This window comes from Ornithorhynchus anatinus, chromosome 4, assembly GCF_004115215.2.
Source record: "Ornithorhynchus anatinus isolate Pmale09 chromosome 4, mOrnAna1.pri.v4, whole genome shotgun sequence".
Lineage (NCBI taxonomy): Eukaryota > Metazoa > Chordata > Mammalia > Monotremata > Ornithorhynchidae > Ornithorhynchus > Ornithorhynchus anatinus.
The window spans coordinates 77,019,193-77,045,822 of NC_041731.1; the positions used below are offsets into that span (position 1 = coordinate 77,019,193).

At 45.4% G+C, this 26,630-nt stretch overlaps 1 protein-coding gene across 3 annotated transcripts in view; it reads right to left on the reverse strand.

Annotated features, from left to right (window-relative positions):
• Positions 1–26,630, reverse strand: part of SAMD12 (sterile alpha motif domain containing 12) — a 275,112-nt gene that overhangs the window by 25,620 nt on the left and 222,862 nt on the right. For 2 of the 3 annotated variants that reach the window (XM_029064093.2, XM_029064092.2), the window contains exon 5: positions 20,301–20,456. The exons of the other annotated variant lie outside the window; for it this stretch is intronic. In XM_029064093.2, coding sequence (XP_028919926.1) covers positions 20,301–20,456 — 156 coding nt within the window. The remainder of the gene's footprint in view (positions 1–20,300; positions 20,457–26,630) is intronic. 3 annotated transcript variants of the gene reach the window in all.

Consider the following 26,630-nt stretch of genomic DNA (forward strand, 5'->3'; position numbering starts at 1 on the left):
GATTAAAACGGTTAAGCAGAAGCACCCTCCTGAGATGAAACATGTCATTTGTGCAGGGTCCTGGGGTGGATTTGGAAAGCCAGGAGAAATACTCATTCACATCATTACAGCGGTTGTACGATGCATTATTTAAAATGGCAGTACCCAGTTCAACTCTCTAAATAATAAGAATTACAGTCTGCAAAGATAGCGGCACCTTCCATCTCCCTCAGAAGAGTAAGGCTCAGTGGTGAGGTTCTCTTGCTAAATTACAAAGTATGAAGCCCAAACTTAGTTCGGGGCTATTCTAAAACAGCTGGTTTACCGGGGCCAAGAGGATGGGTGTTCTCAGGAAGTTGTTACTGATGAAATAAATAGAAAATGACAGAATATAACAGGTAATTATGGAAAAACCTATGTTTTCCATTCTACCCCTCCAAACTAGAAAGACCTGTTTTTCCTTGCATTTCCAGAAGAGATCCAGGAATCCAGAAAACACTGTAATGTAGGGCTATACAAATGCCAGTAAAATACCAATACTTTCGTCTGATGCAAAATGGAATAGTCCAGAATTGGGAGCTTCAGAGAATGAAAATTAACAAGCTTTGCAGGTGACGAGTGAAGTAATTCTCTTAGAACTGTGCTTGCCCCTTAGTAAACGCTTAATATTATAGCTACAAATTTTTTTAAAAATCATTCATTCATTCAATTCATTCAATAGTATTTATTGAGCGCTTACTATGTGCAGAGAACTGTACTAAGCACTTGGAATGGACAATTCGGCAACAGATAGAGACAATCCCTGCCCAATGACGGGCTTACAGTCTAATTGGGGGAGACTGACAGATAAAAACAATAGCAATAAATAGAATCAAGGGGATGTACACCTCATTAACAAAATAAATGGGGTAATAAAAGTATATACAAATGAGCAAATGAACACAGTGCTGAGGGGAGGGGAAGGGAGAGGGGGAGGAGCAGAGGGAAAGGGGGGCAAGGGGGCTTAGCTGAGAGGAGGTGAAGGGGGGGCAGAGAGGCAGCAGAGGGAAAAGGGGAAGCTCAGTCTGGAAAGGCTTCTAGGAGGAGGTGAGCTCTCAGTAGGGCTTTGAAGAGGGGAAGATTGTTGGTTTGGTGAAAAGACTCACTGCCAAGCCACTATAGGATGGACTTTAGCTGTGGGAAAATCTATTTTCAGCCCAATTGTCTTCGGGAATGATTCTGGGAACACATCAGAAGTTGCTTCAGTTTGGTTTGGGCCATCCTAATCCAGCGTGGATCATCTCCATTACGCTGGCCACGGCTACCCCTGCTGCTCTGTGGACCACCAGCAGCCCCAAAAGGGGAAGGAAGGAAATCTCTCAAAGCAGCGGGCGGGGAGGCAAGAGGGACCTCATACTAACGACCCACTAAAGGTTCTCTGATCCGGTAGAACTAGCCAATGGGGCCCCCGGATCTTTGGAGATGTGGGGAAGCACTGCTACAGACCCGGCCCCTGCTGGGAAGGCACAGGGGCTCAGAGACCCCGAATAATAATTAGAAAGGAAAATGCCAAATCAGGCTCCTGCCCTGAGGGAACTCAAGGCTTAAGGGAAGAAATACTTCCAGCTTTGCTTTCCCTGGCTCTCTGTACTATACTACACTCGACTGGGCCTCGTCTAACCTCACCTTTGGCCGATGGAGGTGTACGCAGGCTGCTATAAGGCCTGGAGATGCACACACACACACCTCTCATGGCCGGCCACGGATGAACATTACCGTCAGTGGCATCTTCTTCCAGCACAGTCACTACATATACAGAAGGAATAAAAGCGTAGGCTCCCCGCTTCATGAATCTGGGGGACACCGCAGTCTTCCTGAGGGCTGTGCTGCCATGTTTCCAATCTCTGACAAACCAGCTCAGGATTCTACTCCATACTGGGGTGGGAGAGGGAGGTCCCCACTTGGCAGAAAGTCCCAGCAGCCTCTTGAGGAGGAAGAGCTCCAGGGTCCTCCTGATGGGTCGTGTGGGGGATTGGGAGAGGGGGGCTGTATGGTCATTTACCAAGCCCCTCAGAGTACTCGATTCTTTCGATGGGAGATGGCACCCACATAAAAATGCCCCCGTTCCTCCCCTTCCACTCTAAGCTCCTCAGCCACGAGCTAGATAAGACCCCATGCAACTTAACAACAAGCAAATGTTTTCTCTGGACTGTGAGCTGGTTGTGGGCAGGAATGTGTCTGTTGTAATATTGTACTCTCCCAAGGGCTTAGTACAATCTTTGCACATGGTAAACACTCAGTAAATACAATTGAATGAAAAAAGCAACAGGGCACCCAATACTAATCATCACCTCTAGTCACAACCCCATCTCTTAGAGGTAAATCAATCAATGGTACTTATTGAGCACCTTGTGTGCACAAAGCACTGTATACTTGGGAGACCACAGAAGAAGACCACATCATTGCCCACAAGGAGTTGAAATTTACCGCATTCACTCCTCATCTTTTGGAAACACTGAGGTAGTAAAATCTCCTAGCATGGTGCCATGCCCACTCCGACTAATTAATGATGATAATAATGATTGTGGTATTTAATAATAATAATGCTGGTATTTGTTAAGTCCTTACTATGTGCAGAGCACTGTTCTAAGCGCTGGGGTAGATACAGGGGAATCAGGTTGTCCCACATGAGGCTCACAGTCTTAATCCCCATTTTACAGATGAGGTCACTGAGGCACAGAGAAGTTAAGTGACTTGTCCACAGTCATAGCTGACAAGTGGAAGAGCCGGGATTTGAACCCATGACCTCTGACTCCCAAGCCTGGGCTCTTTCCACTGAGCCATGCTGCTTCTATTACTTATTTATTATTTATTAAGCACTCATCTGCCAAGCACCATACTAAACACTGAGGAAAATACAAGATCATCAGGAAGGACACAGTCCCTGTTCTACACAGGGCTCTCGGTCAAAGAGGGAGAATGGCTACTCAATCCCCATTTTGCAGATGAGGAAACTGAGGCACAGAGAAGCGAAGTGACTTCGCCTAAGGTTACACAGCTGGTAAGGAAGGATTGTCGATGATAACGATGAGCCTGCACATCTTGCTTATAATTGGGATCTTAAGTGCCGTTTCCAAGAAAAGCGGGGTGGGGTTCCTAACCGAAGCCAACGGTGACTCAAGGAGAGAAACAAATATCAAATGCAGAGCCACAGTTGAAAGGAGTCCAAACTTGGAACGGTCGGCTTGACAGCAGTCCAAACTACTTCTTTCTTGCTAAGTACCCTAATACCACTGGACCCCACTTAAGGCTCGGTCTTCCTCGGACCATTGCCCGGACAACAAGGATTCCATTAAACATGGATTCCCGACCCCCTTCTAGGTTGTACACCTGTGGGGAAATATTTAATTTTAAGACCACACATAGACAATGCTCTTTTATGTCTGCAGTGAGGTCAAGATAGCTTTCCAGGATGCAAAGCTACCCCAGTGGGAAATGATTGGGAATTTCCCTTGTCTAGTTTCTTCTACCTTACAGATGGTAGTTTCTTTATTGGGGTCCTTTATCACATGAGGGCCGAGAGGAATAGATGTCTCGTTCCTGTTTTCCCTGGAATGTGCAACATCGCTAAAATCTGCCCTTTCCTCTCCATCCAAACTGTTACCACATTAATCCAAGCACTTATCCTATCCTGCCTCGATTACTCCATCAGCCTCCTCGCTGACCTCTCTGCCTCCTGTCTCTCCCCACTCTAATCCATATTACACTTCTCTGCCTGGGTCATTTCTCTACAAAACCATTCAATCCACATCTCCCCAGGCCTCAACAACCTCCAGTAGTTGCCCATTCACCTCTACATCACATGGAAACTCCTTACCATTGGTTTTAAAACACTCAATCACCTTGCTCCCTCCTAGCTTACCTCTCTGAATTCTTATTACAACCCAACATGCTCACTTTGCCCCTCTAACACCAAACTATCACTGTACCTCAGTCTCATCTACCTCACTGCCGACCCTTAGCCCTCCCTCCTCATATCCGACAGACAATTACTCTCCCCGCCTTCAAAGCTTTAATTTAAAGCACATCTCCTCCAAGAGGCCTTTCCTAATTAAATCTTCATTTCCCTTACTCCCTCTCCCTTCTGTACCACCCTTGCACTTTGACTTGTATCCTTTATTCACCCCACCTTCAGCCTCAGAGCACTTAAGCAACATATCCAAAATTTACTTTAATATCTGTGTCTCCCCAAGACTGTCACCTTCTTGAGGGCAGAGAACATGCCTCCCAACTCTGTAACATTGTACTCTCTCAAGTATTTTGTTCAATGCACACAGTAAGCGGTCAATAAATACATAAAATAAATAAGTGGTTGATTGGATCCATAATTCCTCAGGAGAACAATGAGTCTTTGCAGAACCCAAATAATTAAAAAATCTTGTCCTTCCAATGGAATCCAAAGACATGGAGTGAGACCTTCCAGGGTACTGCCTTCACCACCATTCTTGGAAGCTACCCACTCTCATGATTTCTCATTCTTTGGCTAAAATGCCAAGCAACCGAAATTTCAATGAGCAAGGTTTGTACTCTGACATCTAACACCTCTTATATTGATAAGTGGCTTTATTTTTTGGAAAGAATCCTTGGGGGAAAAAATGCCACAGAAGATCTACTTAAAGTTGGGTCTCATTGATCTGACCTTTGCTACACTGAACGTTCAAGTACTCTGTTGCAGTTCCTCTCCTGTAAAGAAAACGCTGATGCAGTTATGAAGGTCCTGGTTATTCACTGTGATCATTAGACTGAAAGCACCAAGATAAGGACTGGGCCTTTTATTTTATTTCCCCAAGCACCTAAGAGAATGCTCTTCAGGTAAGCAGCATGGCCTAGTGGAAAGAGTACAGGCCTGGGCCCCAGAAGACCTGGGTTCTAATCCCCACTCTTCCATTTGTCTGCTCTGTGACCTTGGTTAAGCCACTTATCTTCTCGGTTCCTCAGTTCCCTCATCTGTAAAATGGAGATTAAGACTGTGAGCCCCACATGGAAAATGGACTTGATAAGCTTGTATCAACCCCACCAGTGTTTAATACAGTGCCTGGCAAAGAGTAAACACTTAACAAATACTGTAAAAAAAAATGAAAAAAACCACCCCTTTCTAATAATAAAAGTTCTACTTACTACCAACGTGGAATTTTTTTAGGGACTCTTACTTTTCCTTCTCTTCTGTCTCTCTTTTCATTCCTGCTTTCAAATCTATTACATTACTCATTAGTACCACCTGCAGCTAGTGCGGAGAGTCAGGGCTAAACTCTTTGGTTGCCACTTGTCAGCTGTGTGACTGTGGGCAAGACACTTCACTGCTCTGTGCCTCAATTCCCTCATCTGTAAAATGGGGATTAACTGCGAGCCTCACGTGGGACAACCTGATGATCCTGTATCTCCCCCAGCGCTTAGAACAGTGCTCTGCACATAGTAAGCGCTTAACAAATACCAACATTATTATCTGGTACCCATAGAAAACCCTGGTGAAAGGTTTTGGCTGGGATGGGGCTGAAACTAAGCAAAAATGAGTTTATACCTCACTACTGGATTTCAATGAACCCTGCAGCCCTATTGCCATTGTGACTGATTATTCGACGTTGCCCTGACTTTGGCCTTTCTGAACGCTGGTTAGGTATCCAAATATCAGATCAGAAGGTGGACTTGGTCTCCTGTGCAAGGCCAATTTGGTTTCCAGGGAGCTAAGGAGTTAGGAGCAAGCTAATTGACTTAAGAGGACACTGGTGTGTGAAAAGTTGATTCCCTTCCCGGAGAATAGCAACTTCTGGAGCCAAGGGGCGGGGGGGAGGAGCGGGAAGGGGGGGGGGGGGGGTTCTGCTGCACCACTGTGAGTGCAGTGTGCCTTCTCTAATGTCCTTACAAGAGGATCAGAATGAATCATAACCAAGGACTCTGCTGGTCCCTTTCCCTCCCCCTCCCCAAAATGATTGATGTAATCACCAATGGTATTTACTATGTGCAGAGCACTGGACTAAGCACTTTGAATATACTAACAAAAGCTCTCTTTCGTGCCTTTACAGTCTAAATGCAATTGGGGAATGACACCTTTAAAGTAGTCATATTTGAAATGTTTATTTAAAAAACAGTAATGGTACTTATTAAGCGCTTACTATGTGTCAAGCACTCTTCTAAGTGCTGGGGTAGATACACGTTGATCAGGTTGGACACAGTCCCTGTCCCACGTGGGGCTCAAACTTCTCATCCTAATTTTGAAGATGAGGTCATTTAGGCATAGAGAAGTTAAGTGACTTACCCAAGGTCAGACGGCAGACATGTGGCGGAGCCAGGATTAAAACCCAGGTCCTTCTGACTCCCAGACCCGTGCTCTATCCACTGAACCATACTGCTTTCTGCTTGGGAAGACCAAAATTAACAAAATGACATGCTTCCTTCCCAGAAGGTAATTGGGGAGCCCTGCTAACTGGGGAGACACACAAAAATACGTCTACAACCGATGCTGGATACAACCGATACTTTAAGGGATAGAATATAATACATTAGTGTTGCAGTTCACCTTCAGATACATTTGGTATCAGAATGAATGGGGCATTCGTTCATTCATTCAATCATATTTACTGGTGCTTACTGTTTGCAGAGCACTGTACTAAGCACTTGAGAATATACCACACAACAATAAACCGACACACTCCCTACCCACAACGAGCTTATGGTTTAGAGGGGGAGAGAGACATTCATATCAATAAAGAAATTACAGATATGTACATGGGTGCTGTGAGGCTGGGAGGGGGGACGAGCAAAGGAAGCAAGTCAGAGTGTCACAGAAGGGAGTGGGAGAAGAGGAAAGGAGGGCCTCTTGGAGGAGACGAACCCTCAATAAGGTTTTGAAGGCGGGGAGAGTAATTGTCGGCTTGGATTTGAGGAGGGAGGGTGTTCCAGGCCAGAGGCAGGACATCGGTGAGGGGTTGGCGGTGAGATAGATGAAACTGAAGCACAGGGAGAAGGTTAGCATTAGAGGAGCGAAGTGTGCGGGCTAGGTTGTAGTAAGAAAGTATTGAGATGAGATAGGATGGGGCAAGGTGAGTGCTTTAAAGTCAATGATGAGGAGTTTTTGTTTGATGCAGAGGTGGATGGGCAACCTCTGGAGTTTCTTGAGGAGTGGGGAAAAATGTCCTGAGCGTTTCTGTAGAAAAATGATCTGAACAGAAGGGTGAAGTATCGTACTGGATTAGGGAGAGATACGAAGCTGGGAGGTCAGCAAGGAGGCTGAGGCAGTAATCCAGGAGGGACAGGATGAGTGACTGGATTAACTTGATAGCAGTTTGGATGGAGAGGAAAGGGCAGATTTTAGTGATGTTGTGAAAGTGGGACTGACAGAATTTAGGGGTGGATTGAGTATTGAATGGGTTGAATGAGGGAGAGAAATCAAGGATAACACCAAGGTTATGGGCTTGAGAGAAGGTGGTGCCTTCTACAGTGATAGGAAAGTCACTGGACAGGGATTGGGTGGGAAGATGAGGAGCTTAGTTCTGCACATGATAAACTTGAGGTGACGGGAGGACATCCAAGTAGAGATGTCTGAAGGCAGGAGGAAATGTGAGAATGCAGAGAGGGAGAGAGATCAAAGCTGGAGATGTAGATTTCGGTATCATTCACATAGAGGTGGCAGTTGAAGTCATGGGAGAGAATGAGTTCTCCAAGGGAGTAAGTGTAGAGATCAAACCTGGAGAAGAAGATTTGGGTATTAAACACATAGTGGTGTTGGTTGAAGCCATGGGAGCAGATGAGTTCTCCAAGGGAGTGGGTGTAGATGGAGAATAGAAGGGGACCCAGAATTGAACCTTGAGGGCCCCCCACAGTTAGGTGATGGGGGGCAGAGGAGGAGTCCATGAAGTAGACTGAGAATGAATAGCCAGAGAGATAAGAAGAGAACCTGGAGGGGACAACATCAATGAAGACGAGGCTGGATAATGTTTCCAGGAGAAGGGGGTGGTCGACAGTGTCCAGCTGAGAGGTTGAGGATGATTAGGATGGAGCGGAGGCCGTTAGATTTGGCGAGGAGATCATTGGTGACTTTGAGAGGGTGGTTTTTGTGGTGTGAAGGGGATCGAAGCCAGATTGGAGGGGGTCAGAGAGAGAATTGGAGAAGAGGAATTTGAGACAGCGGCTGTAGACAACTCGCTCAAGGAGTTTGGAGAGTAATGGTAGGCGGGAGATGGGGCAGTAACTGGAGGGAGCCGTGGGGTCAAGGGAGGGTTCTGGGGTCAAGGGAGGGGTGAAGGGCAAGCAAGGGGTCAACGGGCGAGAGGTACGAGAGCGAGGCAGAGTGCACTGGGGTCCAAGACCCCGTGCGTAAGGGGAGTGGCTGGTGGCTCCCAGAGGCCAAGCATCAATCGGCGGGGCCGGAGGGAAGGCGGCGAGCACAGAGGCCAGGCCCAGCTCCAACCAAGTTCACTAGCCTGGAGCACAGGAGGGCGGGCCCAACTGTTTAGTCAGGAATTTCCTGCTAGATGAGGGAGGGACGGCCATGTAGGTGGAAAATAGGCACTGGGACTCATTTAATAGCTTATCCACTGTGTAAGCAAACCCAGAGGCTTTCAAACAGTTCACCTCGTAGAAGTCAGACACATTACATAATGCATGAAAACCACGATTCCGAGCAGCAGATATGGAGCCAATGAAAATTAAAACTTCAGAAAGACAATTAACCTTGATTGAGATAATACTTTTGGTAGGTGGAGTGTCATTATGCCATTCTCCCTTCTGGGAAGGTAGCTGATAGGTAAAGAGGAAGAGGAAGGCCTCATCTTACAAAAGAAATACAATTCCGGCATCATAAAACACGCTCCCGCTTTGAATTTAAAATGAGACGATTTTCTTTTAATGGATGTCCCCCAACAACCCAGCACTGCAAGTTCTATTTCCTTAATCAATCAATCGATGATATTTATTGAGCACTCATTATATGCAGAGTACTGTCACTAAGCACTCAGGAGAGTACAACAGAATTAGCAGACACATTTCCTGCCCACAGAGAGCTTGCTCGGGTTGTGTTATCTGAGCCCTGGGTCCCTCACAACATGTGCCACAAAAGCTGAACCTGTTGGGTGACCTTGAGCAGGTCGCTTCTCTGGGCTTCAGTTTCTTCATTTGTTAAATGGGAATAAATTCTCCCTCCTGGTTGAGAGTTTCATGTGGGACAGAGACTGTCTAATCAGATTGTCTTGTATCTACTCCCAGTCTATTTTAATGTCTGTCTCCTCTATCAACTCTGTTGTATTGAACTTTCCCCAGGACTTAGAACAATGCCCTGCACTCAGTAAGCACTCACTAAGTACTACTGATAGATCCACTGATTAAGTGCTTAATAAATGCCATTACAGCACATCATATCACATTATATCATATCTGCCGTAAGGGACAGCTACATTTTCACAGGCTGGAAATTTCCATTTTTGGGGAGAAGGAATTTTCATCTTGAAAAACTTCCATATCAGCAGTTCCAGAATAAAAAGGGAGCAACTCGGGCTAGGATCTTAAAAACGGAGATGGAGAATCGGGATCTGGTGTCCACTTGGTAGCAGGTCCTCACACTGTAAACAGGTGAAAATACACTGCTGTTAGAAATGAGCGTGCAGCCTAGATGACTGCATTTTGGAACTCCGCTCAAGACACCGAGTGGGTGGAAACAGTGGCAAAGAGTCCCAACTATTCATCTCTCCATCGCTCTCAAATATTACATCCCTACATCAGGCTGACTACTGCTTCATCACATTTTCAAGCTTTTGCTTTTTGAATCTTCAGTGTTTCCTTTTTGTCACCTTGCCTAGTGGAAAGATCCTCGGCACAGAAGTCAGGAGAGCTGGGTTCCAATCCTGGTTGTTCCATCAGCCTGCTGTATGACCTTGGGCAAGTCACCTAAATTCTCTGTCCCTCGAGTTCCTCTTCGACAAAATGCCTGCTCTCTCTCCTACTTAGACTGTGAGCTCCATGTAGGACAGGGACCGTGTCCCAACTGATGACATTGTAGCTGTGCTAGGCTCGCTGTGGGCAAAGGATGTGTCTGTTTAATGTTGTACTGCATTCTTCCAAGCACTTAGTACAGTGCTTTGCATATAGTAAGCACTCAATAAATATGACTGACTGACTGGGCCCAAAGCACTGAGAAAATGCCACAATTTATTACGATGCTGATTACGGTACCCAAATTGTGCTGACATAGGGAAGGTGATTGAGTATGCAGTCATCGCACATTCTCTTCAAGAGTCTCACCCAGCAAAGGTGTGATGTGATGAGCAATGCTTCGGTGTTATGGTCTGGATGTTCCTGTCCATGATTTTTAGCCTTGGGGCCCCCATAATATGTGCCGCAAAAGCTGAACCTGCTGGATGACCTTGGGCAGGTCACTTTTCTGGGCTTCAGTTTCCTCATTTGTTAAATGGAGATAAGTTCTCCCTCTTGGTTTGCGAGTTTCATGCGGGACAGGGACTGTGTCCATTTGGATTATCTTTCATCTGCCCTAGTATCTAGCACAGTGCTTAACACAGAGTAATTCATCCATAATCTATTTTAATGTCTGTCTCCCTCTGAAGACTCTAAGTTCCTTGTGGGTAGAGAAGGTTGGGGAGCTTGGTGTTAGGTTGTTTTTTTTATGGTATTTGTTAAGCACTTACTATGCGCCAGGTACTTGTCTAAGCACTGGGGTAGATACAAGGTGATCATATTAGATACAGTCCGTGTTCCACATGGGGCTCACAGTCTTAATACCCATTTTACAGATAACTGAGGCACAGACAAGTGAAATCACTTGCTCAAGGTCATACAGCAGACAAGTGGCAGAGCCAGGACTACAACCCAGGCCCTTCTGACTCCCAGGCCTGTGCTCTATCCACTAGGCTGCCCTGGGAGCACTTGTGTGAGGTACTGCATGGTGGAGAGAGCGCGTGAGGTATTGCCGGGGAGAACACCCGTGCGAGGTATTGCAGGTGGAGGTGCACTTGTGTGAAGCATTGCAGGGAGGGAGAGCTTTTGCTCATCTTTCAAAATGGGGGGCCTAGCCTGGGATGGCCTCTTAGAGGAGATGTGCCTTCAATAAGGCTTCGAATGGGGTCGAGAGTAATTGGTGGATTTGAGGAGGGAGGGCATTCCGGGTCAGAGGCAGGATGTGGGCTAGGGGTCGGCGGTGAGCCAGGAGAATTCAAGGCACAGTGAGAAGGTTAGCACTGAAGGGTGTGGGTTGGGTTGTAGGAGAGAAGCTAGTTGAGGTAAGAGGGGGCACGCTGATGTAGTGCTTTAAAGCCGTTCATTCATTCAATAGTATGTATTGAATGCTTACTATGTGCAGCGCACTGTAAGCAGCGTGAGAAGCAGCGTGAGAAGCAGCGTGGCTCAGTGGAAAGAGCCCGGGCTTGGGAGTCAGAGGTCATGGGTTCGAATCCCAGCTCTGCCACTTGGCAGCTGTGTGACTGTGGGCAAGTCACTTCACTTCTCTGGGCCTCAGTTCCCTCATCTGGAAAATGGGGATTAACTGTGAGCCTCACGTGGGACAACCTGATTACCCTGTATCCACCCCAGCGCTTAGAACAGTGCTCTGCACATAGTAAGCGCTTAACAAATACCAACATTATTATTATCACTGTGCTTGGAATGTACAAATCGGTAACAGATAGAGACAGTCCCTGCCCTTTGACGGGCTTACGGTCTAATCGAGACAAAAGCCAATGGAGAGGGGTTTTTGTTTGCTACTTTCATTCATTCAATCATATTTATTAAGCACTTACTGTTTGCAGAGCACTGTACTAAGCGCATGGGAAAGTACAATACAACAAAAAAGAGTGACAATCCCTGCCCACAACGAGTTCACAGTCTAGGGGGCTTAATATGGAGGTGGATGGGCAACTAATGGAGTTTTTTGAAGAGTGGAGTGACGAGACCAGAACATTTCTGTAGAAAAATGATCAGGATAGCAGAGTGAAGTATGGACTGGAATGGGGAGAGACAGGAGGCTGGGAGGTCAGCAAGCAGGTTGATGCAGTCATCCACGCGGGATAGGATGAGTGATCGTATCATTAACGTCGTAGCAGTTTGGACGGAGAGGAAAAGGCGGATTTTTGTGATGTTGTGAAGGTGGGACCGACAGGATTTGGTGACGGATTGAATACGTGGGTTGATGTTCATTGATTCTCCATCAGACTGCTGCACAACTCCTCCCCTCATCGGGGCTCCCAGGGTCCTTTCTCAGCATCCTTCTCTACCAGACCACCTCACTACCGGTCCGGGATAAGAATAATAATAATAATAATGATAATGGTACTTGTTGAGGGCTTACTATGCATCAAGTACTGTCCTAAACACTGAGGTGAATAATAATAGTAATAATTATGGTATTTGTTAGGTGCTTTCTATGTGCCAGTCACTGTACTAAGCGCTGAGATGGATACCAGCAAATCGGGTTGGACACAGTGCCTGTCCCACGTGGGGCTCACAGTCTCAAACCCCATTTACAGATGAGGCAACTGAGGCACACAGAGAAGTGAAGTTACTTGCCCAAGGTCACATAGCAGACATGTGGCAGAACTGGGATTAGAACCCAAGACCTTCTAACTGGGCTCTATCCACTACACCATGCTGCTTCTCACTACCCTGGTTTTGCCTTTTAGTGGCCACATGCTCTACATAGTCACTACACAGATGTGGGAAACATAATAGGAATAAAGAAATTTCTCAGTATAAAATGCAGAACTGAGACCAACAGATACTTAACAATCTCCTTAAAATGCTTCCACAGAATCTCAAAAGTGAAAACTACTTCGCCCCTCTAATGGGCAAGTCACTTAACTTCTCTGTGCCTCAGTTCCCTCAACTGTAAAATGGGGCTTAAGACCTGTGAGCCCCACGTGGGACAACCTGATGAACTTGTATCCTCCCCAGCGCTTAGAACAGTGCTTTGCACATAGTAAGCGCTTAACAAATGCCATCATTAGGGGAAGCAGCGTGGCTCAGTGGAAAGCGCCTGGGCTTCGGAGTCAGAGGTCATGGGTTCGATTCCCGGCTCTGCCACTTGTCAGCTGTGTGGCTGTGGGCAAGTCACTTCACTTCTCTGGGCCTCAGTTCCCTCACCTGTAAAGTGGGGATTAACTGTGAGCCTCACGTAGGACGACCTGATTACCCTGTATCTCCCCCAGCGCTTAGAACGGTGCTCTGCACATAGTAAGCGCTTAACAAATACCAACATTATTACTCACCCTGCTGCTATCTCACCCATCTCGCCGTCAAACCCTGGCCCAGTCCGTCTTCCCTCCCCTTCCATATCTAACAGAGCGCCACTCTTCCCATCTTCAAGCGCTTATTCAAGTCACATCTCCTCCAAGAGGCCTACTAAGCTCGCATTTCCCCTACTCGCTCTCCCTTCTGTGTCGCCTATGCCCTTGGATCGGTCCCCTTTAACCACTTTATATTCACCCCTCCTCAGCCCCACAGCACTTATGTACATAGCCATAATTCCTTTTAATATCTCTTCCCTTCTAGACTGTAAACTTGTTGTGAGTTTGGAACGTGCCTTCCAATTCTACTGTATTGTACTCTCCTAAATGCTTAATGCAGTTCTCTGCACACAGAAAGAACTCAATAAATACTGCAGATTGATTGACAGAAATGATCAGAGTTCCTAAAGGTCTTGAGGCCCATATATAGAAAACCTGCTTTTAAGCACCAGTGAGATACTGGAAAGTCATCGATCCTGCCCAGAAAGGAAACAGAGCAGGTTCCATGGTGACGTTGCTGCTCCGGACAAAAACATTCGGGGAAAAATCAGAGTCCCCAGCTTCACCTGAAATGACAGCAACCCACGCCTTTCCGGGGTAGAAACTGAAGCCGCGATGGCAGTGCTCTGGAGAAAAGCAGGAGACAGTTCAGCGATGTGAACAGGAAATCATGGCTGAAAACAACCCTACTGAACATTTCAGCTCCGCCGTGAGAATCTGTAGAGCTTGCGGAGTAGAATCCAGGCGAAAAGCAGTGTGGGAAGCAGCGTGACCTAATGGATACAGCACTGGCCTGGGACTCAGAAGGACCTGAGTTCTAATTCTGGCTCTGCCACTTGTCTGCTGTGTGATACTAGTTAAGTTACTAAACTTCTCTGTGCCTCAGTTACCTTACCTGTAAAATGGGGATTAAGACTGTGAGCCCCATGTGTCTAACCGATTTGCTTATATACAACCCAGCGCATAGTACAGTGCCCGGCACATAGTAAGCACTTAAGAAATATGACAATGATGATGATGCTGCTGCTGCTGATTAATAATAAAATTATTCCTGGTCAAACATGGTGCAGATGCAAATAATCAATTCGAGCAAAAAACATGTAAAGAGGAAATACTGACCTACTTTGCCCCTGCAATTGATCAATTAGTGTATCTATTAAATGCCTACAGAGTGCAAACCTCTGAATGAAGCCGTTGGGAAATTAATCGATGCTCAATGTGTGCAGAGCACTGTACTAAGCACTTAGGAGAGTACAATATAACACAGTTGGAAGACACATTCCCTGCCCAAACAAGATACAAGCTTTCTGCCTTCATGGAGCTCAAGGTTTTTGTGTTTTTTTTTAAATGGTATTTGTTAACCATTTAATAATAATAACAATAATAATAATGATGATGATGGCCTTTGTGAAGCACTTACTATGTGCCAGACACTGTTCTAAGCGCTGCGGTAGATACAAGCAAATCGAGTTGGATACAGTCTTTGTCCAACATGGGGCTCACAATGTTAATCCCCATTTTACAAATGAGGCAACTGAGGCCCGGAGAACTGAAGTGATTTGTCCAAGATCACACAGCAGACAAGTGGCCTTGGTGGGATTCATTCATTCACTCAATAGCATTTACTGAGCGCTTACTACATGCAGAGCACTGTACTAAGTGTTTGGAATGTACAAATCGGTAACAGAGAGAGACAGTCCCTGCCCTTTGACGGGTTTACAGTCTAATAGATCCCATGACCTTTTGACTCCCAGACCCGTGATCTATCCACTACGCCATGCAGCTTCTCATTTACTATTTAATTTTATTTACTTTAATATTTACATTTTGCTCTATTCCAAGTACTGTTCTAAGCAATGGTGTAGATTAACTTTTTTCAAGTTGGACACAGTCTCCATCGTACATGGGGCTCACAGTCTCAACTGGAGGGAGCAGGATTTAATCCCCATTTTACAGATGAGGGAACTGAGGCACAGAGAAGTTAAGTGACTTGCCCACAGTCACACAGCTGACAAATGGCAGAGCCGGGATGGGAATCAATGAAGTCTAGGAGTCAGAGGAAATGGATTTTATCCTGGTTCCATCATTTGCCCTCCTCTCTCAGCCCCACAGAATTTATATAGATAACTATAATTGATTTATTTATAATAATGTTGGTATTTGTTAAGCGCTTACTTGTGCAGAGCACTGTTCTAAACGCTGGGGTAGACACAGGGGAATCAGGCTGTCCCATGTGGGGCTCACAGTCTTAATCCCCATTTTACAGATGAGGTAACTGAGGCACAGAGAAGTGAAGTGACTTGCCCACAGTCACACAGCTGACAAGTGGCAGAGCCGGAATTCGAACCCATGACCTCTGACTCCAAAGCCTGTGCTCTTTCCACTGAGCCATGCTGCATGCCTATCTCCCATCTCTATACTGTAAACTCCTTGTGGGCAGGGAATGTAGCTACCAGCTCTGTTATATTGTACTCTCCCAAGCACTTAGTACAGTGCTCTTCACACAGTAAGCACTCAATAAATATGATTAATTAATTATTTGGGACAGAGACTGGGTAAGGAGCGTGTCTCAGTGGAATGAGCATGGGCTTGGGAGTCAGAGGTCATGAGTTCGAATCCTGGCTCCACCTCTCGGCTGTGTGACTGTGGGCAAGTCACTTAACTGGGCCTCAGTTACCTCATCTGTAAAATGGGGATTAAGACTGTGAGCCTCATGTGGGATAATCTGATTACCCTGTATCTACTCCAGAGTTTAGAACAGTGCTCTGCACAGAGTAAGCGCTTAACAAATACCAACATTATTATTATTATTATGGTCACCAGAATTGAGTATAGTACTTGGCATATAGTAAACATAGTAAACATTTAACAAGTATTATTATTATCATTATCATTATTATTATTATTATCTTTTGCAAGAAGAAAATCTGTGGTACCACAAAATCAGCCAAGAGCTGAATTAAACAGTAAACTCTGGCTGAACATATGCGCGAGAGTCAGCCCTGGACGTGCAAATCTGATTTTTCCAGTGTTTCTCTGTGCGTACAACTGCTGGGATTCGCCAGGAACCTCCTTGCTTTACAAGAAGACAAGCAGCTGCCCAAACACCTGCATACCCAAGATTACATGGATAATTCTGTTCAGAGATTCCCACGAGCATGACCCTGAGAAGTAGCCAATCACTGGCATAATCGCGGAAAAAAATACGGAGCTCAGTTCACAGGCATTTACGGCCTGAATTTCTCTCTAAATCAATAAACTCAGGGAAAATCCACTCTCTTAATCCACATGGAAATTTTCACATTCTAATTTTTCACCTAATCTGAACTCCAATCCACAGAGAATCACGGCTCTTTATCACATTAAGCTTTCCACCAGCATACACCTTTTAACATATCCACTCTCTCTGTTCAAGTAATCATTCTTTGTTTCTCACCAAACTAACCTTTTCACTATCCCTCACTCTCAACTCTTCCCACTCCAACCCAGCTCAAGCTCTTGTAAACTGCCCGGAGTCCCGCAACCCCTCAAAATTGCCAGACTAGTTAATCGTATTTATTGAGCGTTTACTGCGTGCAGAGCACTGTACTAAGTCCTTGGGAGAGCACAATATAACAACAAACAGAAACGTTCCCTGCGTAAAATGAGCTCACAGTCTAGGGGGATAATAACTGTGGTATTTGTATTGGAGGGATAATAATTGTGCCCCCATATTCCAAAACTTTCGGAAAACCCACCTCCTTCAGGAGGAACACAGACACGTAAAGTCCATTGCCTGTTATTCTATAGGCAAGCAGCATGGCCTAGTAGAAAGAGAATGGGCCTGGGAGTCAGAGATCCTGGGTTCTAATTCCGACTCCGCCACTTGTCTGCTGTGTGTCCTTGGGTAAACCACTTCACTTCTCTGTGCCTCAGTGCCCTAATCTGCATGATGGGGATCCAATACTTGTTCTCCCTCCTACTTAAACTGTGAGCCCATTGTAGGATTTTATCATTTTGCAGCTACCCCGGTGCTTAGTACAGTGTTTGGTACATAGTGAGCACTTAACAAATACTACAATTATTATCATCCTCATGACATCCGTACATGGCTTTATTATTCCAAATTAACTCATATCTTTCTCTTATTCTTGAGAGAATGGAAATGTATTGCCACAGTAGGTGTTTTCACAAGAACCCATAGGGATTGTATTGACGTTATCACAACCAACATGCTTTCTGCTTAGTTCCCACTCTTCTTACAACGTGTATAATTTCACAATGTCCACAACTAGCTAATTGATTAGGATGTGGCCAGTCGGCTCCAGGTGGTTAATTGGTAAGGCTTCTCTCAAAGAGGATTCATCTTTAATTATGGGCAGTTGACATCTTTATGTAGGTTTTATGAGATATTAAATATATTTTCACTAGGCATCCGCCGATGCCATATGGCGGCTCTGCAAACGCAGAACAAATTAGGGATGATTAAGACTTTTATCCATTTATTTTGGAAAGGTCTGAAGTTCTGTTGAAAGCACTTCTGCAACTTCGGATATGGGAGACCAGAAGGGCCTGGGTTCCAAACCTGGCTCTGCCACTTGTCTGCTGTGGTTACTTCACTTCTCTGGGCCTCAGTGACCTCATATGTAAAATGGAGATTAAGACTGGGAGCCCCATGTGGGACGTGGACTGTGTTCAACTTATCTTATATTTACCCCAGCCCTTAGTACAATGTCTGGCACACAAACACACACACACACACACACACACACACACAGAGTTCAAGAGTCCAGAGAGCAGTCACTCTCCCGGAAAGGTTGGTTCTCCCAAGGGGAAAATATACAGAGAGGTCCTGACCAAGAACCAAAAGCAACAAAGACACGGAAGGGATTTCCTATTTTCCAAAATGGGGATCGATCAATGGTTATTTTTTGACTGCTTATTTTGGGCAGATCACTGTATGAAGTGCCTGGGAGAGTAAGCAGACAAGATCCCTGTCTTCTAGTGACTTACAATCCAGTACTAAAGAGAGGGGCTGGGCCTTTTCCTTCCTTTGTAACTTCCTTCAGCACCTAGCACAGTGGACTTGCGGGAAATCCTGCTGCGCCGGAAACTGTCCAATAACACACCAGATGGGGAACTGGGATAATGATAACAACAGCAACAATAATAATTGTGGTATTTAAGTGCTTACTATGTGCCAGAACTGTACTAAGTGCTGGAGTGGATACAAGCAAATCGGGTTGGACACAGTCCCTGTCCCAGGCGGGGCTCACAGTCCCAATCCCCATTTTACAGTTGAGGTAACTGTGGCCCAGAGAAGTGAAGTGACTTGCCCAAGGTCACCGAATAGGTAAGTGACAGAGCATAGATTAGAACCCAAGACCTTCTGACTGCCAGGCCCACGCTCTATCCACAGTTGGGACCACACTACGTCCGCTATTTACAGCAAGGGGCACAGTAGGGTTGTTTCCAAAGCTGCACTTCTTTGAGATTTATTTCCCACCAGCCCAGGTCATTTCACCTCCACATCCTCCCTTAGCGACTCATGTCTACAGTGACTGAGGTTCTCTCCGTATTTCTTCACTCGCTTATTCATCATTTCTTCATCCACGTTCTTCCTATTTTGTCTTGTCTTGCGCCGTCGAGCCGTTTCCAACCCATAGCTACACCACGGACACATCTCTCCCAGTACGCCCCGCTCTCCATCTGTAATCATTCTGGTAGTGGATCCATAGAGTTTTCTTGGTAAAAATACGGAAGTGGTTTGCCATTGCCACCTTCCGCATGGTAAAGTCAAGTCTCTGCCCTCGACTCTCTCCCACACCCCTGCTTACCAGCATGGGTGAGTTTTGACTTGCAGCAGATTGTCTTTCACTCGCTTGCCACTGGCCAAGCTAGGAATGGAACAGGTAGGCCTCCGCTTGACTCTCCCTCCCGTAGCCAACAGCGTGGCTCAGTGGAAAGAGCACGGGCTTTGGAGTCAGGGCTCATGAGTTCGAATCCCAGCTCTGCCACTTGTCGGCTGTATGACTGTGGGCAAGTCACTTAACTTCTCTGTGCCTCAGTTCCCTCATCTGTAAAATGGGGATTAAGACTGTGAGCCCCACGTGGGACAACCTGATTCCCCTATGTCTACCCCAGCGCTTAGAACAGTGCTCGGCACATAGTAAGCGCTTAACAAATACCAACATTATTATTATTATTATTAGAGTCCCGGAAACTCTCCAGGTGTGACGCTGAGAGAGGTCTTCCTATTTTACCAGCTTTTTTTTGGTACATTCTCCTGCTCTCATCTGTAAATCATTTGTACCTCAGTTTCTTGTCTGATTTTCCAACCAGTTTGCCTTCTTGCAAGACCCCAGCAGTAAGGAATATTTGCAGTACTCATCCTGTTTCTGGGATCCACACTCCCACAGCTGTTTCTTCCATTAAGGTGTCATACTGTATCCAGGTGGGCTCAAAACATTGGAACAATATTCCCTAATCCTGCCATTATTCTTTAACTGAAATGCGAGGTAATGATATTTATTATGTGCTTACATTGCAAAGGGCACTGTACTAAGCACTGGGAGAAAAAACACAAGGGGGAAAATTTGACACGGTCCCTGGTCTTCAAGGGGCTCACAGTCTAAGTCAATCAATCAATGGTATTTGAGCACTTAGCATAGCAGAGCACTGTGCTGAGCTCTTAGAACAGTGCTTGGCACATAGTAAGTGCTTAACAAATGCCATAATTATTATTATTATTACTCTTCTAAGTGCCGGGGTAGATACAGGGTAATCAGGTTTTCCCATTTGGGGCTCACAATCTTCATCCCCATTTTACAGATGAGGGAGCTGAGGCCCAGAGAAGTGAAGTGACTTGCCCAAAGTCACACAGCTGACAAGTGGCGGAGCCAGGATTGGAATCCATGACCTCTGATTCCCAAGCCCGTGCTCTTTCCCCTAAGCCACGCTCCTTCTCTAAGTACAATACAGAAGAATAAGGGAGGGGTGAGGGGATGGGTGATGGACACATCAAGAAGGATGAAACAATAGAATTCCTCCAAATGATAAAAAGGCGTGATTAATGATACATACAGTGAGAGGGATGGGGCGCTGAGACTCGAGGACCAGAGAATGGTGAACCTTGTTGGCTCGGAGTCCACCAGACACAGCCATGGTGATGACACTCTGGAAGTTGAAAAGGTCTCAAGTTGTTGCTTCTCCTCATTTTCCCAGATGGAGAAGGAGGTGCTAACGGGAAGAAAGACAGAGAAAGAGGGAGGGAGAGAGAGAATGTGTACGTGTGTGTTTGTGCATGTGTGTGCTTGTGTGTGTGTGTGTGTGTGTGTAAAGTAGAATAGTGCTTTGCACATAGTAAGCGCTTAACAAATACCATCATTATTACTAAAAGGGAGAGTGGTGAGGCTTCTTCCTGATCCAGCAGGTTCCGGCAGTCTGGTGTGAAAGCACAATGGTCACGGATATGGAATGTGTCTGTTATTGGTATTTTGTTCTCTCCTAAACACTCAGTACAGTGCTCTACACACAGTAAGCGCTCAATAAACAAAAATGAATCAATGAATGAACAGTGGAAATACATTCTGGTCGAACTAACTGCACTCTCCCAGAAGTTCACTGCAGTGCTCTGCTCACATGAGGGGGTCTCACACATCCTGCTCACACCTGATGTTCAATATATACTACTGGTGATTTGGTTCCTCTCACGACTTTTAAGGAAAGTGGAAAACATTCTCCTTCTAGAGCTCTTTAGCTGCCTGAGTCCCCGGAGGCAGGCAGATGGACAGATCATTTTGAAATCTTTTCCAGCCCTATGATTTTACAGTTTTAAGGTTGTGTTTGAACACTTAGTAAATGCTCAACAAATACTATATATAAGAAAAGAAACAAAAAGAACAATGAACTTGGCAAAAAGTGTGGAGCAAAAGGGTGCTGGTTGAACAAAAAACATTAAAAATAAGATCAACTAAGGATGATGTGATGGTCTGGTTCTCGTTATTTATAAATGGGGCTAATTTCACCATTATTGTGGGAAAGCTAAGCCAGCAGGAATGAGAGACAGCCTGAGAGATAGAAATTTCCTTCAGCTCATGTTTCCCCAGGCAGGCCTTGTGGATTATACCGTCAATTTCTCAGAATGCTTTAAAGCCAGCAGTCCAATCTCTAGAGAAAGAAACACCACCGGCACCAGCATCAAGCCCGAAACAGGGCACGGTAGGATCATGTCAAATGTATGGGTGAATCGAATGATCATCACAGAGACAAAGCAATTTGCCCAGAGCTGTACATTACTTCAATCGATCAATCAATGGTATTTATTAATGTAAGCCCGTCACTGGGCAGGGATTGTCTCCATCTGTTGCCGAATTGTACATTCCAAGCGCTTAGTACAGTGCTCTGCACATAGTAAGCGCTCAATAAATACTATTGAATGAATGAATGAATATTATGTGCAGAGCACTGTACTAAGCGCTTGGGAGAGTACAATACAATAGAATTAGCGGACATTTCCCCTGCCTATAATAGGCTAACAGTCTCATGGGCAAGACATTAATAGGAGTAATTTATAATATGTAATTTAAAGATATTTGCATCAGTGCTGTGGCGGTGGCGGGGGAAATCAAATGTCCAAACGTCACATATCCAAGTGCAGAGACGAAAAAGAAGTAGAGTGAGCCAGGGAAAAGAGGGCTTAATCGGGGAAGGCCTCTCGGAGGAGATATGATCTTAATGATGCTTTGAAGGTGGAAAGGTGGAAAGAAAGGCAGCAAGATAGATGAGATCGGGGCACAGTAAATAATAATAATAGTAATAATAGTAATGTTGGCATTTGTTAAGCGCTTACTATGTGCCAAGCACTGTTCTAAGCGCTGGGGTAGATACAAGGTTGTCCCACATGGGGCTCACAGTCTTCATCCCCATTTTACAGATGAGGTCACTGAGGCACAGAGAAGTGAAGTGACTTCCCCAAGGTCACACAGCTTACAAGTGGCAGAGCTGGGATTAGAACCCATGACCTCTGACTCCCAAGCCCATGCTCTTTCCACTAAGCCACGCTGCTTCTCTGCTAGCACTAGAGGAGTGGAGTGTGAGAGTTGGCTGTGGTAGAAGATCAGTGAGGTGAGGTAAGATGGGGCGAGCTCATTGAGTGCTTTAAAGCCAATGGCGAGGAGTTTCTGTTCGACGTGGAGGTGGATAGGGAGACTGTGTTGGAGGGGATGGAACCTTTCCAATTTTCATCCTGATGCTCTTCTTCGCTCAGCTCCATTGCCTTGGTCTTATGGCCCACCGTTGCTTTCTGCTCCCCAATAATTTAAGGAACAAACTCAAGACAGTTGTGTCAAATTCCTCTGCAGCTGAGCAACAGGAACTGTATCAAGCTGACTTTTTATTCAAATATGGTATGGCTGATGTTGACTGCTCTTATATACATATGTGATTATTTTTTCCCTTCCTAGGAATGCTGCAAATTGGTGATGAGGGAACATCCTTTAGCTCTCCCTCCTACTAGACCTTGCCTATTTCCCACTACAGCCCAGCCGACACACTCTGCTCCTCTATTACCAACTTACTCACTGTACCTCGATCTCGTCTATCTCGCCATCGATCCCTTTCTCGGTTCCTCCCTCTGGCCTACAACTCCCTCCCCCTTCACGATTGACAGTCCACCATTCTCCGCACTTTCAAAGGTTTCTTAAAAGAACACGTCCTCCAAGATGCCTTCCCTGAATAAGCCCTCATTTCCCCTCCCCACCCCTATCTCTATGCTTTCTATGCACTTGGCGTGTACACCTTAAGCACTCTGATATTCACCCCAGTCCCACAGCACTTAGGAAAATATCCTTTCACTCTATTTCTCTATCTGTAATTTATTTTAATGACTGTCTCCCCACTAGACTAGAAGCCCCTTTTAGGGCAGGGATTGTGTCTACCGTGACACAGTGGCAAGAGCACAGGCCTATGATTCAGAAATTTGCGGGTTCTAATTTGGACTTCACCACTTGTCTGCTGTGTCACCTTGGGCAAGTCACTTCACTTCTCTGTGCTTCAGTTACCTCATCTGTAAAATAGGGATTGAGATTGTGAGCCCATCGTGGGACAGGGACTATGTCCAACCGGATTTGCTTGTATCCAACCCAGTGCTTAGTACAGTTCATGGCACATAGTAAGCGCTTAACAAATACCATAATTATTGTTATTATTATTACCAACTCTATTGTATCATACTTTCCCACGAGCTTATTACAGTACTCTGCATACAGTAAGTGCTCCTGAATGACTGACTGATTCCTAGTACAGAACTGTCCTATCCAAACTGATGTAGTAGGTAGCTGAATAAGTAAACAGCTTTAGAACCAACATTTGTTCTTAAAACTCTCCAAGTCACTTTTCCATATCACGTCGTATGGGATTGCTTTATGTCTGCTTGATTACAGAGTTTATTGGGCGTTTGAGCACATGCTGATTTTCCAGGTAACCTGTGTTATAAATTGGTAGGGCTTACTACTTTCTTCTGCCTCCAGGATATTTCTATATGGACATCATGCTGGAAACTCACGCTTACTATGTCCTAAATTTAATGTGTCCTCATCTTCCCTCCCAAATCCCTTTCTTTCCCTCACATGACTATAACTTCTCTGTGCTGCAGGTCCTTCATCTGTAAAATAGGGATTAAGACTGTGAGCTTCATGTGGGATAGGCACCATATCCAACCTGATTATCTCGTATTTGCCCCAGTGCTTAGTATAATCCCTGGCACAAAGTAAGCACTTAACAAATACCATTAAAAAAAAATGCCACCATCCTACCATATTTGAAGCCCTCAACCTTCGCTTTAACCTTGTCTGCTTTTTCTGTCAAGTATCCAGGATGTGCTGCTTCCTCTCCACTCAAATGGCCATTTCTGGGCCGGAAATATGCCTGCTAATTTCTCTCGTATTGGATTCTCCCAGGCGCTTAGTACAGTGCTCTGCATGGAGTAAGCACTCAATGCAATAAATACCATTGATTGATTGATTGATTAGGCTACCGGAGGCCTTTGTCTTGTCCGGGCTTGCCTAGTGCATCAGCCTCTTCGTGGTTTTCTCTGCCTCTGGTCTCTCCTCATTCTCTTCTCCTCATATTTCATTCAGATGTTCAGATAATTTTTCTAAAATACCATTCGGTAAAAACAAAACCAAGAGTGTGCACATCCTCTCCTCATCAGTCAGAAACTTCTGACCGCTGCCTTTAAGGTGCTCAAACTGTTCTCTCCCCATTACTTATCCACTCGTGTCTTCCGCTATATTCCAGTTTGCATTTCTCCTTTTCAGTTAACTTGTTCACTGTGACTCGTTCTTGACTCTCACCTCTCACTCTTGTTCACACCTTTCTCCCTGCCTGGATCTCAAACCCCGTTTATATTTAACAGACCACGGCCCTCCCCATCTTCAAAATCCTTTTGAAATCACGTCTTCCCCAGGAAACCTTTCCTGATTCATTTTTCTATACCTCAGGTTCACTTCACTGACAGATTAGCACTTCTGGGCTAGCTAGACAAAACGGTGCTACAAATCTTAAGTACAGCACCACAAGAGACGACTATTTTGTGTGGCAGGCGTTGTGATCCCACATTGGCCTCTTCGGTCCCAACCCACTAACAGGTGAACTTCACTGTCCTTCATATTTGAAGAACGACGCATATTATTTTGGGCCATCTAAGCGAATATGGATCATAATATGACCGTTCACATCACCTAGTGTAGTGGACAGAGCACAGGCTTGGGAGTCAGAAGGTCATGGGTTCTAATCCCAGATCCACCACTTGTGTGCTGAGTGACCTTGGGCAAGTCACTTCACTTCTCTGGGCCTCAGTTACCTCATCTGTAAAGTGGGGATTGAGAGCGTGAGCTCCACAAGGGACAGGGACTGTGTTCAATTCAATTTGCTTGTATCCACCCCAGTGCTTAGCACAGTGCCTGGCTGTACTAATAATGGCTGTACCATTATTATCTAGAAGCAGTAAGACCTAATGGAAAAAGCACTGGCCTGGGAATCAGAGAACCTGGCTTCTAATCCTGGTTGCTCTGCCACTTGTCTTCTGTGTTCTTTGTACCTCATTTCCCTCATCTGCAAAATGGGCATTCGATATCTATTCTCCCTCCCACCAGATTGTCTTGTATCTTACCACGTGTTTAGTTCAGTGCTTGATGCATCGTGTGAACTGTAAGTTCCTGTGGGCAGGGTATGTGGCGTAGTGGTTAGAGTATAGGCCTGGGAATCAGAAGGTCATGGATTCTATTCCCGGCTCCGTCACTTGTCTGCTGTGTGACCTTGGGCAAGTCACTCAACTTCTCTGTGCCACAGTTACCTCAACTGTAAAATGGGGATCGAGACTGTGAGCCCCAAATGGGACAGGGTCTGTGTTCCAATTAGCTTGTATCCACCCCAGTGCCTAGTACAGTGCCTGGCACACAGTAAGCATTTAACAAATATAATTGTTATCATTATTACCAATTCTGGAATAATGTACTCTCCCAAGGGCTTGGTATAGTGCTTTGAACATAGTAAGTGCTAAATAAATACAATTAATTAACAAATACCATTATTATTATTATTTATCGTATTACATAGGCACCAACTCATGAACATATTCATTTTTCTTCTTCCTCCTATCTGTACATTTTTTGAGTGTCTATCTTCCTTGCTAGATTATAAACTCTTCGAGGGCAGGGATCATATCACTTTACTATACTTTCATAAGCATGCAGATCAGTGCTCTGTGCAAGGAAAACGCTCAGTAAATACTATTAATCAAGGGAAAGGATTGATAATTGACTCCCACAGGATTAGAAAGTAGGCATAAAGTGAACCACCTGGCCCTAAAGCAGTCCTTACTAGATTGAGAGCTCCAGGAATTATAATTTATTATCATTAAGGTATATGTTAAGTGCTTACTATGTATCAAACATTGTTCTAAGCACTGGGGTAGATCCAAGTTAATCAGGTTGGACACAGTCCCTGTCCCATGTGCGGTTCAGGGTCTGAATAGGAGGGTGGAGGGCACAGGAGTTAATCCTCATTTTACAGTTGGGGAAATGGAGGCACAGAGCAGTGAAGTGACTTGCCTGAGGTCACAGAGCAATTGGCAGAGCCAGGATTAGAATCCAGGTCCTCGGACTCCTCTTTCTACTAGGCCACGCTGACTTCTCCGGGTTGGGGGGCGGGGTGGAGGGAGAGGATGATGTTGACCATGGGAGCGAATCCTGGGACAACTGCTAGGCCATGGGGAAGGTTGTAGCCACATGTACCCAAGGACTGGGGCTTGGAATGGAGAGGGGGCTGAGGATTGTGCCCTCCAAGCTCTGCTTTTGGTACTTAGCAAAAATGTTGTTAACGGTCTTCATTTTTGGCTGGTGGATTTTTTTC